Source organism: Euleptes europaea, chromosome 13 (genome assembly GCF_029931775.1).
Source record: "Euleptes europaea isolate rEulEur1 chromosome 13, rEulEur1.hap1, whole genome shotgun sequence".
NCBI classification, from domain to species: Eukaryota; Metazoa; Chordata; class Lepidosauria; order Squamata; family Sphaerodactylidae; genus Euleptes; species Euleptes europaea.
The window spans coordinates 4,254,396-4,269,139 of NC_079324.1; the positions used below are offsets into that span (position 1 = coordinate 4,254,396).

At 47.5% G+C, this 14,744-nt stretch overlaps 1 protein-coding gene across 1 annotated transcript; it reads left to right on the top strand.

Moving 5' to 3' along the window:
• Positions 1–281: 281 nt before the first annotated feature.
• On the top strand, positions 282–3,926 carry LOC130486013 (potassium voltage-gated channel subfamily C member 1-like). Its single transcript, XM_056859174.1, has 2 exons — positions 282–770; positions 3,135–3,926. Exons 1-2 carry the CDS (start codon positions 282–284, stop codon positions 3,924–3,926), a joined length of 1,281 nt encoding a protein of 426 aa, XP_056715152.1.
• Positions 3,927–14,744: the final 10,818 nt, after the last annotated feature.

Consider the following 14,744-nt stretch of genomic DNA (forward strand, 5'->3'; position numbering starts at 1 on the left):
CTGTTTTTAGGTTTTTGATTTAAAAAAAAAAGAGTGAGGCAAGCTTTTATGAAAAAGTTCTTAGTGAAGTGACTCTCGGTTAGAAACAGAGGAGGCTGGCGAGTGGAAGAGCTGGAGTAAAGACAGACTTCCAATGTTGTTTGTCATTCTGAACTTGCCTGATTCAATTCTCTGGATTTTAAAGCATGTCCAAAGTGGCTCTGCCCCTGACACTGTGGCACCATCCTGATATCTACATTCTTTCCTCCCTCACCTCCAGGACACCACTGGAGAGCTGAAGAATGAACTCCTCCAGAGAGAAGATCACCTTGAATGTGGGTGGAGTCCGGTATGAGACCACCTCCAGCACTCTCCAGGCTTTCCCAGGTACCAAGCTTTGCTGCCTCACAGAGCCCCAGGCCGACACCGTGTTTGACTACGATGCCAACGCCAAAGAATTCTTCATTGACCGAAGCCCTCGGCTGTTTGATGCAGTGCTGAACTACTATAGGACCAAACACCTCCACTGCCCGGAAGATATCTGCAAGTCTACATTTGAAGAGGAGCTGGTGTTTTGGGAGATCAGCCATGTGCCCGTGGCTCCCTGTTGTTGGCACAGGGTGGCTAATGCAGAGGCCAGGCAGGCAGAGACCCTCTGTGATGAGAGAAGTGAGGCTGACCGCCAGGGTCTCCCAGCCCCAGTGGAAAGAAGGAACCTCAGTGGGCAGGCCGGGCAGCAGCCCAAGATCTGGGCACTCTTTGAAAACCCCTTCTCCAGTTTACCTGCAAAGGTAACTTGCTAAATGGGTTCCTTTAAAACAAGGCCAAAGAAGCGGTACAAAGATGGGATGGGGAGGCTGGAGAATGGTTCCAGAGATGGTCGTCTGAAACAATGTTGCTTCATCTTAACTGCTCAGCTAGACAATACCTGTAACACTTGATCCCCCTGACCTGACTTGAGGTCACACGTAAAATCTGGGAGCAAACGTTCCCAAGTGCTCCAGGGCCCAGTTTGCCTCTGGGTTGCAGTGTGAGCGAGGAGGGGGCTTCATCCTTCCCTCCTGTATCATTTTCCCAAGATAAACTGGCCATGGTGGGGCTGTTTGCTGCACTGTGGGGCACTACATGCTTCAGTCAGAATATGTGGAGCCACATAGTGGGGCTAACAGCCCCCCCATGACCCTTGCAGTTCATGAAAATGGCTCAGGAGGGAAGGCTGAAGTCCTTCCTCCTCTTGCACTTCATTCCTGAGCCTATTTGGGCCCTGGAGAACGTGGGAACTTAAGTTGGAACCTGGAGGAAGGCTTCATACTTTGCCCAGCGGAGGGGCAGGTGCAGGGCTAAGGAACTGCTGGCTTAGCTTTACACACACACAGTCTGGACAGTCACCCATGGAAGTGGCCATAAGGAATTCTTCACAAGGTGGTTTGGTGCCTCTACAAGCTTGGAAGGAATATTGAGAATCCTGCTAGAGTGGAAACTGAAGCAAAGTTCATTGAGTTAAGCAGCTGGACATTAAAACGAGCAAGCTGAAGCAGTCAAACTAATATCGAGCATTCAGGAATGATATCCAACACTAGGACGCCCACACTTCAAGCCAAATATTCCTAACACACACTGTGCAACATGCTCCAGTCAAAAATAGAAGCCTATTGGGTAGCAAAGAGGGAAGAACATGACTAGAGCTACCTATCTGGTAGCTCTAGAACATGACTAGAGCTATCTGGTAGCTCTAGAACATGACTAGAGCTATCTGGTAGCTCTAGAACATGACTAGAGCTACCTATCAAGTCTGGCAAGGGTTCGGTTCCCAAGGCAGGGGGCCCCAAGCACCTGGACAGTCAATAATCCAGAAAGAAGAACAGAGTCAGTTTCAAGTGCCAGAATGGGAAACGTCTATAGCAGTAACCATGGCAGAATGAGTAGAATCTTTTTTTGCAGCAGATTTTGGATCCAATTATAGGGCAAGAGGCTTGGGTCAGAAATAAAGGAATATTTTATTTCCAGGTTTGGGAAGAAGGCAAGGTGGGGGCCCAGGTGTACCACCTAATTAGCCAGAAGGGGAAGACAAGTCTTACTTAAAAAGGTAAAGGTCCCCTGTGCAAGCACCGGGTCATTCCTGACCCATGGGGTGACATCACATCCTGACGTTTTCTAGGCAGACTTTGTTTACGAGGTGGTTTGCCAGTGCCTTCCCCAGTCGTCTTCCCTTTACCCCCAGCAAGCTGGGTACTCATTTTACCGACCTTGGAAGGATGGAAGGCTGAGTCGACCTGAGTCTACCTGAAACTGACTCCCATTGGGATCAAACTCAGGTCATGAACAGAGCTTGGACTGCAGTACTGCAGCTTACCACTCTGCGCCACGGGGTCCTGTCTTACTTAGGCGTAGCAAATTTGGGGAGGGAAGGTGGATCAGAAGCCCACTACTAGCTGAGCTGGAAGCAGGCTTCTGATCCCCCCAAATCCAACCTTGTCTCTTGATCAGCTGGGAGTCCACTTCTCACCCTCCTCCAAAAAAGTTTTTGATCAGCTGGGAGTAGGCTTCTGATTTTCTTCCCTCCCCCCCAAAACTGCTTTTTCCTAGCAAGGTTGGGACCAAGACAAATTTCCCAGGAGGGAGATCAGAAGCTGAACCCAGCTGAATCTCCAATCAGCTGAGAGTCAGCTTCTGTACAACCTTGTCTGGCAGCTGTTATTTGGCCTCAGCTGAACAACTCTGTGTTTGGCTCACAATCTGATCATGAGTGTTGAATGTGGGAGAAGCCTTGATTAATGATCCAGTTGCTCACCACTAGGTGAGCCTTGGTTTCATTCTTGAACAACTGTTTCCTCAGTGTGAAAAGATTAGGTCTGGCCCTGCTCCTTCAAGCCTCTAACCTTTCTGAGGTGCTAACAGCCAGAAAACCTATTTCTTGGCCTTACACAGAGAGGAGCTGGCCCCACAACAGAATGGAGGGACAAGAGAAAGGTGCACCAAAATGGACACTTTGTGGCACACAACCTCCCAGATTTGTTCTCTTCTTCATGAGTCAGACAGTTGAGGATGGTAGAGTGGGAACCCAGGGTTTGGATAGGGATAGAATGGAGTTCTGCCATAGTGCAACATCCACAAAGCAATTTGGTGACATAACTGACTTTTGTCTCTCTTCTCAGTGCCTGGCTATTGTTTCTCTGCTCTTCAACATTGGCATAGTCATCATTTTTGAGGAGAAAAGTCGTGCACAACTACATTACCATTATGGCACGCCAATGCACAACGACTTTGAAAATGATACGCACCATGAAAACCATAATTCCTTCTACCAGCCAGCTAATAATTTCCTGTACTTGGAGCTTTTCTGCATCCTCTGGTTCACATTTGAGTTTTCTATGCGACTCACATTCTGCCCAGACAAAAAGAAATTCCTCACAAACCCCCTGAATATTACTGATTTCCTTTCTCTGTTTCCGGTTTTCATTGAGCTCTTCTCAAGTGCCCATATTGATAAAATGCCGGAAATCTTATCCTGGCTGGGTTTCTTCCGTGTGCTGTACATCGTCAAACTCCTGAGGATCTTCAAACTGCTGCAGACCCCTCTGTTGCTGAGAGTGCTGCCCTTCACATTCCGGTCCATCTTGAAAGAGGTCTTCATCTTCGTGATGATTTTTGCCTTTGAAGTCCTTTTCTTTGGTGCCCTTTGTTTCCACGCGGAGCTCCTTGAAGCAGACACACACTTTGATGGAATGGTCTCTTCCTTTTACTGGGCAGCAATCACCCTGACCACGGTCGGCTATGGAGATATGCATGCCGTCACCGCATTGGGCAGAGTAGTTGCATGCTGCACGGCCCTTTGTGGCATACTGACCATCATCATTCCCCTTCCCATCTTTCTTATCAAGTTCCAAGGCTATTATGCCACTGCCATAATGAAGGAGAAGATGAAAAGCAGCAAGAGGAGCAACTAGAAGAACAACAGGGCAGCATCTTTCCTGATATTTTTGGAACAAAGAAAAACCCTTCCAGAGAGCTCACCCTCCCATAATGCAGTTCTGTCTTACCATTTTAAGATGTAGTGCCACTTAACAGTACTCATAGAAGATTCTCGTGTACAAATGTGATCTTCTTGCCTGGAAAAAAAAAAGCTTTTCCTTCGATGATTGGCTGGCACCCACTCTCCCTAGTGGAATTCATAGTTTAGGCTGTAGCCATGTTGGTCAGGGGTGAACTGGGGACCTAATACAGCCTTAGAACACAGCCTCAGGGCGGTCACTCCCACTGACCAACCAAACCTCACCCAATGGAGCATCCAAAGCATCAAAGGCAGGAGGAGCTCCTGGAAGCCAGGGGAGGACCATCCCACATACCCAATGCAGTTGATGAGCTGGCTGGAGGGAAAGGAGGTCTCCATCCCAGTCATTGCCGTCACAACCACCAGGTACACATCTGGCCGAAGGATAGGCCCCCCTCCCCAAGAAGCACTTCAGCCTGGGCGACTGCTCAGGCTCACCTGTCTTGCCTCTCTTGGATGTAGTGGGAGGGGTTCAGGGAAGGAAGATTCTGAATGGTGCCCCACAGAGGGAGACATATTTGTAAAAGAAAGAACAGACCAGGACAGCAGTCACTGAAGTGGCTTTTTGCAACAAGCTCACATCTGTCTTGTAAGTTTCAGAGCTGGAGCGAAGCCAGACTAGCCTTTTGCCACAAGAAGCCTACTCACAGTTTAGTTTAAAGAACCAGCAGCCTCAAATACCAGAAAGACAGTGTCTTGTGCTCTTTGAGGCATCTTGAAGTGTACAGCTGCAAGGCCTCATTGTTGCAGAGAAAATGTTAACGTTTACTGCCACACAAAATAAAAGAGAATCAGATTAAACTCTCCAACTAAGAAAAAAAAAGATATTCCGTAAGTTGCTAAAAAACATCCTTGGATGTGATTTGCCTTCAAGAAACACATATTAAAGACTCTCTAGACAATTTTTTCCAGTGTAATAAATTAGGGACCTTATTTTCATCTTCATCATCATTGAAGAAAAGAGGAGTAGCAATCTATGTTAAGGGTAACAAACACTCTGTAATAGACTCTTTAAAAGATAAGAAGGGCAGATAAATAATATTACTCACTCAAGGGGCCAATGGAAGGAGGTTCACGTTTGCAAACACCTATGTACCCAATCAAGCTAAAGAAAAGTTTTTCAGAAGTTTTTTTGAAGAGTTATTCAACTTCCATCAAGGAGAAATATTGATATGATTGGAGATATGAATGGTGTTGTGGATACCAAAATGGACAAATCAGCTAAGTACAAAGGAGGCAAGTTACCAAAGATGGTCTTTCAATTTTTGAAAGATTGGAGTCTCATAGATTCAATTCTCTGGATAGGATGAATATTTAATGTAGGAAATGGGAATTGATGGCACAAAACCCAGATCAATAGGTGAGCAGACTTGCTTGGCATCAGCTGTGAGCATTTGCCAGTCCACCCCTTCAAGCCTTTCAGTTCCTACTACAAAGACCTTGTTTAATCCCAGCTCTGATACATGGGCATAGAGAACCCCAAATGAGTAAGTTTCTTGCCTATCTATTGGCACCAAGAGTTGGAACAGAAGTCAGATAGAAGCCAGTTCACCATAGTTGGAAGGAAAGAAGAAGAAGGGTTGGTTTTTATACCCCAATTTTCTCTACCAAAAGGAGTCTCAAAGCGGCTTACAATCACCTTCCCTTCCTCTCCCCACTACACACCTTATGATGCTGGTGGGGCTGAGAGAGTTCAAAGAGAACTGTGACTAGCACACAGTCCTCCGGCAGGGTTCATGTATAGGAGTGGGGAAACAAACCTGGTTCTCCAGATTAGAGTCCACCGCTCTTAACCACTACACCACGCTAATTCGGGCAGAGTGAGAGAACAGCCGGAATTTAATGGCTGCAGGCCAAGGTATGGTTGAAATTTGCTTCACAGCCACCCTACTTGCAGCTCTAACAAGGCCCCGTTGCACCTATGCCCCAAAAAGAACATGCAGGAAGGCAATTTGGATGTGTCCAATAGAAGGTTTTAGAGCTTAAATCCAAAGTGAGGATACTTGTAAGGCATGTTCAAGAGAATAGGCATCAATCAACCATATCACGGGACACACAAATTCGGCCTTAGAAAAAACATTATACTTGATTTTTCATAGTTAACAGATAAGCACTCTGACTTACAGTATTCAGCAAACCCATCTTTGTATACTGGTTCTCATGTAGCATTTTAATTTTTAAAACCATTTTTCCCATTTAACACTTAATTTGTTGAATATCTTTTGTCTTTTAAATAAAAGGTATTCTTTTGCCTTCACCTGTGTCTTATCTGTCCAGTCAAATGTTTAGCAAAAAGGGAACTAAATTTACTTCATAAGTAAATACAATGTTAATATAAGAAGAGAAATGTGAGGGAATGTGCAGTTTACATCAGGGGCGTCAAAATGGTGGCCCATGGGCCGGATCCGACCCCCGGAGGGCTACTCACAGGCCCGCAAGCAAAGCCTGCCCCCCGCCACACACACACCCTCACTCTTCCGAGCTCACCTGGTCCAGCCACCCCCACTCCCACCACCCCCACACCCCGCACTCACCCAGGTGTGTCTGGCACGGGGGGGCAGGATTGCCTTCCCCGTCACCCCCCCTCTCCTGGTTGCAGCCAGGTCGCTGCTTGCATGGCGGTAGACCTGGCCTCCCGACGGGTACTCTCCTCCCCACCCTGATTGGTTTCTATGCCCATAGAAACCAATGGGTAGACCTGGCCTCCGTGGGGGGGGCTCAGTTGGGAGGCCAGGTCTACTGCCATGCAAACCAATGGGTAGACCTGGCCTCCGTGGAGGGGGGGGGAACCCATCTCCATCCAGAGGCCAGGTCTACCCATTGGTTGGCATGGCAGTAGACCTGGCCTCCCGACTTGAGACTCCCATGGAGGCCAGGTCTACCCATTGGTTTCTATGGGCCACCATAGAGTTTCCATAGAGTTTTAGCCGAGGGTGCTAGAGTGTCCGTGTCATTTTCAGGTTAAACCAAAAGTGATGCATGCACTGAGTCTGCGTGCACATGTGCACACGAGCCCACAATGCCTGCGTGCGTGCCCACAGTGCCCACCGGGCCTCAGCTGGCTGGCGGGCAGCCCGGTGGATGGGGGTTGTTTACCCGCCACCACTGGGCAATTGGCAACCCTAATGATAACCATCTTCAAGGAAACTTCAGAAACATCCCAGGCAACCAGAGGACACTCCAGTTCAAAAGACCAGGTAGTAGGGATGACCTTTTCCCTGCCTGAGACCCCAGAGAGCTGCTGCCAGTCTGAGTAGACAATACTGACCCTGATGGACCAAGGGTCTGATTCAGTATAAGGCAGCATCTTATATTATAGACATTATTTTTTACCAGTGCATTTTTGCAGTTTTATGGGCGGCGTAGTCCACACCCCCATCATTTAATTAATTGGCCCAAGTTTCCATGATCCTGGGGGAGACTTGTTCTCACTTACTTTCCTTTTTATCCCTTAGAAGCTCCTTGATCAATTGATCTTGAGCAGCATATATCTAGTGTTGGAGGGATATAAGGACTGAAACAAATCTTGCCACTGACAATGTAGCCTTGGGGTCGGTGTTCTCACTTACTGTGAGGATGCAAACACCTTTGACCCCTGTAAGGCAAGAAACTAACAGCACATTCCTCAAATATGCCAGCGGCCCAACCCAAAGGCCTTAGGAAGCCAACGAAGGCCTCCGCCAGCACAGAAGCCCACACCGCCGCCACCTGTGAAGTGACTGTATCATGGTCCCAATAACCATAACACAGGAAGAGGTTGATGATTCAAGGCAGTTTGTTTATTAAGCTTAATAATACATACCGGGTGGGAGCTTCCCAAAAGCGCAGGACAGCTCGCACACCAGAACAAAGGATTGCCACAACATATATAACCTCTGGTCAGGGGTGTTACAATATACGTAATATAGTGCATAGACACACAAAGACCCAATGATGGACACCTTTGGATTAGCATAGGCCTATCAGTAGCAGTTGAGGCGGCACCTTAGCTGGTTACATGATCTGGGGCAGAAACATTCCTTAGGCCATAGGTAATTCTGGGCCGTATCTTGGTGGATGGCTGTATCAGGCACCGACAGCCTGATTCCCTGACTCCTAGCTCCTGGTTGCCACCCTCCCAAAGCCCCCATGTGTGTGTGCACATGAATGCATAGTATCTCAAACCTGCTTTTATACTTTAAGGCCTAGCTTTTCCAGAAGAGCAATTATGCAAACTGAACACATAAGCATACAATAATGATTACAGGCATTACACCTGGAAGGTGCACGCCGGTGTGAGTGGCCCCAGCGCTGGTGTGCAGGCCTGGATGCCAGTCTCTGGCAGCCGCCACGGTAGTGCTGGGCCCTGCTGCCGACACAGGCTGCAGCGGCGAGCCAGGAGGTGTTCCAGCGCCCCGTTTCTGCACCGGCCAGGGGGGTGGGGGCAAGTTAGTCAGCCTCCTGAGCAGTTTCAGCTCGGGAACGCCCCCCTTTTTTTGAGGGTTGCACGGGTTTTTTGCACCGGGCGGAGGTTTGCCTCCTATGCCCTGCGCAGGCATTCCTTTCAGGAATGCGCTGTAAACTCTACTGTCCCAGCTACTGTAAAGCTGTTCTGTTACTGCTTGTCTCGGACAGAGCTTAGGTGACCAGATCTGAAACTCTGATCACATGTGATTGTGGATGTCAAGCATGGTATGTTCACCTGCCAAGTGCAATCTCCACAAAGTTTGGGGTGTCCCTAAACTCCAGCACCAAGGGAGACTTTACCATGTGGCATCTATCTGAGCGCAAGGAACAGGCAATGACTTATTGACAGATAGAGCATGCTAATTTGGAGGCCAGGTCAACAGAAACCCATGTGGCTTTCTTCAGAGTAGACATGGCTAGAATTGGGTTTGAATGGGTGTCACGTATTGGCTGTAAAATGCCAATATGCACAACAAGAGGAAAACATTTTCTTTGATCGTTTATTTATAAAATTTCAATCTCATTTTCTTCTTCTACCTGGATACCAAGATATGTAAAAATTGTACAAACTCCGTTTTGGAGAGGGTGTGTGTGTCTCCAGTATGATTTTGACCAGGGGAATAAGCTCAAACGTTCTCGGGCACCTTCACACATGAGTTGTTGTTTGCTTCTTATTATGATTGGGCCTGATTATTGCTGTGTCATGAAGATGTCCTCATGTTCACAGCAAGGGAAAAATAAATACCAGAGAGAGGTCTCTAGAATGGAAAAAAAGAGGAACAAAACAAATCGTCCTTGTTTGTTGTTTCCCTCCCCTGTTACACAACAATTCCGTTGATCCAAGAAAGTTTGGACACAGCTGGCTTTGAAGCGCCAGTGTAGCCCTTTGAGGAGGTGTGGGTGGTGATGAGAACCAGTTGGCACCGGGCTTATTGGCTTGCTTGAAAATTGTTCCCTGAAGAATGTTGAGTCAACGTTGGTCAGAAAGTTGAGGGGGGGAGGCTGAAATGGGTTTGCTGTGCGATTGGCTGGCTTTGTTTTCTGGCACTCCGCAGCTCCCCTCTTGGAAGTGGGCCACTGAACATCCTGTTTTCATCCAGCTCTCTGCTTCCCCTGCGGTCCTCTGCTCTTTCTCCCTCTCTGGCCACACACGGCTTCCTCAGAAGGGTGAAGGTAAGGCTCCAAAGGGCTGCTTTTTCTTTGGGATTCTTTGTGGAAACTGTGTACTTGCTAACCGAGAAGCATAGTGATTTCCCAGCAGATAAAAAAGCAGGTTGGCAGGTGGTGGGACAGCAGGAACAGCACACAAAAACCACGGCTGAGCATGGAGGCGTGTTTCAGGCAGAATAGGGATATATGGCGGTAGGAGAGGACCGTCACACGGGACTCTTGCCTCACTCGCACACTGATGTGTGTAGTCGATGCTCTAAGGACCCCATGTTGTTTCCTAGCCTGTGGTCATCTTCATGCCACTTTCGTGTGTTTTAGTTTTTGTTAAAATGTGTTGTTTGTAACATTAGCTTAATTACATGGTTGATATTGGTTTTACATTGTTGTTTCCTGCCTAGGGTCCCAGATGCCTGGGAGAAAGGCGGGTTTAACTATTAAATAAATTGAATGTGTCGTCCTACACAGAAGCACTTTTTGTGCATTTTTAATACATAAAGTGCTTTCCAGGTAGAAAAATCATAACTTCTAAGAAGCCATATGAAGTTTGCAAAGCAAAGAGTAAACCTTCTGGTTAGTGGGCATATATTTCTTCTTAGAATTCAGAACCAGAGACATGTTTTTGGGGCAGAAAAGAGAAGGCTTGATTGAAACTAATTTCTACTAAACTCTTGTCTCAGTTGCAGAAAATACAGCATTCCCTCAGGAAAAACAGCAGAGAAATTTCTAGATAAGTACACGCAGGCACATAATGGTTTTCAATAAAGCTAGCAACGTTCTCTAAGAAGTTCTACACACCTTCAAGTTAATACCAACTTTCAATGAAAAAAGTTTGAGGAAATTTTGACAGCTCAGGAGAAACATCCAAAGAGAAGTCCAAAGCTGTCAAATGTCAAAATGTGTGTGTGGGTGGGGGAATATGCATTTCACCATTCTAAACCAAGGGGGTTACCGCACTTTGTATTCCCAGCGATGTATTAAGAGTTTGCAAATGTTATAAAAAACATCGCTTTAAAACGGTTTTTGGATACCAAGGCTTATAAATGGTTGGAAGACGTCTTCACAGCTAAAGGGGTCAAACAAAGTGCGAACAGTATTTTTTATAACGTTTTCAAACTCTTAATACATCGGTGGGAATACATAGAAAGTGCGAACAGTATTTTTTATAACATTTTCAAACTCTTAATAACATCGCTGGGAATACAAGTGCGGTAACCCCCCAAGAACTACTGTCAAGTAAGTGAGATAAACTAGTCCTGTGACTCAACTCCCCCCCCTCCCGCTCCATCCCATGAGCTAATATTTTGCCTCTGCCAGGAATTCTACAGATGCTATACTGGTAGGTGATGAACTTAATTCACAGTGTTCAGAAGTGGGGGAGCTGAGAAATAATTAAGCAGTTTCTTCCCGGGACCACTGGCCCCTGGCACTGAGATACCAGAATCATCGCCACCATTGAAGCTGACACTAATTTTAAAGGAGGCTAAAGCAAGAAGGCTCCTAGGGGGCTGCGTATGCAGGGCAGGAGTGTGTAGCTGATGTCCCCTGGGCCTCTGAGGGGGTATCTCACACACAGGGATGTCACATGCCCAAGGTTCCAGGGCTCAGCCCATGGCATGTCCAGTAATGGGTGCTGTGACAATCTGTGTCTGCCCCCCCATGTTAAATGTATCCCAATCACTCGTGAGTTGTCCTCAATTCCCACATGCATGGCGCTTGATTTGGATCAGGGCCATGGTGCACCTGGAGACTGGGGCTTTATCCTTCCTCTTGCACCATTTTGCCAACCTGAAGCGGCCATGGGGAAAATCTACATGCTCCCTGGGCTACAAAGGTGTTTCTCCAACAGGCCAAATAGCACACCCTGGGGATGTTTCAGGCTATGAAATTGGTGTGTGTTTGCGGGCGGGGGGGGGGGGGGAGGCCAGAGTCCCTTCTCTATAGGCATCAGCTTCCCCATCTGAATCAGATGCTGCTTCCCTGCACAGGAGTTGAGAGGAACCCACAACTTGTGTGTGATTGTGTGGCATCTGACACAGGCAACCCCAGAAGAAGAAGAGTTGGTTTTTATATCCCACTTCTCTCTACTGCAAGGAATCATAGAATCATGGAATCATAGGGAATTAACGCATGGGCAGAATGTCCTTGGTTCGCTCCTCCCTTATCTCACAATATTTTAATCCGAGACTGGATAGTCAAACGCATGACTCTAGTCCATCCCACTATAAGTCCGAAGCAAGTAGCTGCTGGAGGCTTCCCGTGCGTTTGAGCCACCCATATAATGTGGGATAGTAGGGAAGTGACCGCCATGTCATTGCCCAAGGATTGGCTGAGGGGTTATCCAATCAAAGGCCGATTCTCCCCCCTTTTTTGGGGGGATCATGACAGTGTGAAGCACCCCCCCTACAAGGGTGGTCGGGGGGGGGTCTGTCTGGCCTGGAGAGGGTCGGGGCTTGAGGCGCCCCTTCAGTCTCAGACCAGTCCGAGGGAGAGTCTGAGCTTTCCTCTCCCTCGGAGGCTACCCGGGTGGCTCTATGCTTAGCCAGCCTGGGTCACAGCCTACTTCCTACCTGGTTACAGCTCTCCTCTGGCCTTTTATACTCTTCAGGCCAGAGAAGCTCTGCCCCTTCCACCCTCTGCCCTCCCCCCGGAAGTCCTTAAAAGGAGCTCTCCTTCCCCGTTACATCACTTCCCTTCCTAGCCAGCAGCGCGGCTCGCACCTGCCCCGCCCTTGCTCACCCGCAGCTCAGCTGTTTGTCGGGGCTGGGAGCTTGAACAAAAGGAGGTTAGTAGCGGGCTAGTCATGTGATCACACGCACGCCGGCGTTCCGGTAATGTAGCAAAATAAAAAAAAGTAGCGGTTTAGCACTGAAAAGATCGCTAGAAAACTGGGATTGCTTAACCCGTTTTTTTGTGCTTAATTCACGCCTAAGGTGGGTCCGATGCACAGCCCTTGGACGGTCATGCGTTTAGACCACGTGAATTCACTACTTTTAAGGCACAAAGGCGAGACAAATAGGCCATGCGTTAAACCCCATAGAATTGGAAGGGACCACCAGGGCCATCAAGTCCAACCCCCTGCACAATGCAGGAAATTCACAACTACCTCTCCCCCACACCCCTAGTGACCAGAAGATGGCCAAGATGCCTTCTCTCTCATCATCTGCCTAAGGCAGTGGTTCCCAACCTTTTTTTGACCAGGGACCACTAGGACTTTTTTGTTCGGTGCAGAGACCCCAAGGTTCAAAATAAAAATTCCGAGAATTTGAAAATAAACTTTAATCATAACTGTTAATTAAACATTAAGCTTAGAATAATATTTGAATATATATTTTTATAATAGAGAACTTTTAATTGAAAATATTAATTTATTATGGGTTTATAACTTTGTTCCGCGGACCTTAATTTAGTTCTCGCGGACCCCTGGGGGTCCATGGACCCCTGGTTGGGAACCAGTGGCCTAAGGTCACAGAATCAGCATTGCTGACAGATGGCCATCTAACCTCTTCTTAAAAACCTCCAGGGAAGGAGAGCCCACCACCTCCTGAGGAAGCCTGTTCCACTGAGGAACCGCTCTAACTGTTAGAAAATTCTTCCTAATGTCTAGACGGAAACTCTTTTGATTTAATTTCAACCCATTGGTTCTGGTCCAACCTTCTTGGGCAACAGAAAACAACTCGGCACCATCCTCAATATGACAGCCCCTCAATTACTTGAACATGGTTATCATATCCCCTCTCAGTCTTCTCCTCTTCAGGCTAAACATACCCAGCTCCTTCAACCTTTCCTCATAGGACTTGGTCTCCAGACCCAGGAATCTCAACACGGCTTACAACCACCTTCCCTTTCTCGCCCCCACCTCCCAAACAGCCACCTTGTGAGGTTGGTGGGGCTGAGAGAGTTTGGAGAGAACTGTGACTGGCCCAAGGTCACCCTTCATGTGAAGAAGCAGAGAATCCAACCCAGTTCTCCAGATTAGAGTCCACCGCTCTTAACCACTACACCACGCTGATTCCCCAGACTCTACCAGTGCACTAAGGCGTGAATTGTCCCAAGCTTAAGAGAGCAGACAAGTTGTGCCTGACTCCCAGAGCTCCCAGTTTGAATCCCACAGCTGTTTTGTGGATGATCTGCCATATGCTGGAATTCCTCTAATTAATCATTGATATGTGTACACCTTTAAGCCTTCTGTTTGGGGAATTTGCATTGAGAAGAGTATTTGTGTGTGCTTTACTGGTATTTTGTTGTATTTTCATCTCATTTGATTGGTGTTTTAAGGTTCCAATATGTATTGATATTTATTCCGGCTCTAATATTTATCCATAGAATAATCAAGGTGATGGGGCTGGGGAGCTGCAGGCAGGAGACACACCTCTGATAGCCAGGCTTCACTGTAGACAAATGTGACATTTTGGGCAATATCTTTAATATAGTGAAGGGCAGCTTGGATTTTCCAGAATATTTAAAAAACTGATAAATGTGATCGTCAGCAAGGGGTGGAGGAGACCCTGCTCTGACCTCAGTACCCCCAACTTGCACCAGTAAATGGGGTAATCTACGCAGTCTTAAGATATCCTTCATTCCATCAGGAAATCTGATCTGGGATATTATACCATGTGCTAACTGAAGGACAATATTTACAAGTATGCCTTGGGACTGTGTAAGTTCCCCTTTAGGGCCAGGCTTCAGCTCCAGACCTGGAAGAGTCGAATAGAAATCCCTGACCAAAGACAACAGGCTGTTGCTTGTGATGCATCTTCCTACTGTAATCCTAATGGTTTTCTGGCTTCATTCATGGAATCCCACTGCCTGATGCATGAGAACCACCTTGCAGGTAAATTCTGGTAGGGAATTGAGCCAGCAGAGAGTGTTTGCAGTGGGGAGCTCTTCTAAGGTATCTGCCATTCTTACAGCCCATTCCTGAGAATTGGGCTGAAACTCTATAGGAGTCGGCGTGACCTTGCCCCCAACATAAGTACGTGTAATCACATGATTACACGTACTTACGCTGGCGGCAAGGCCAGTCCGGGTGGCGGCCAAGCACCGTGGGACCGCGCCTCCCCCCTCCGCTGGTGCGGCCTCTCCGTGGTGCCGGCAACAG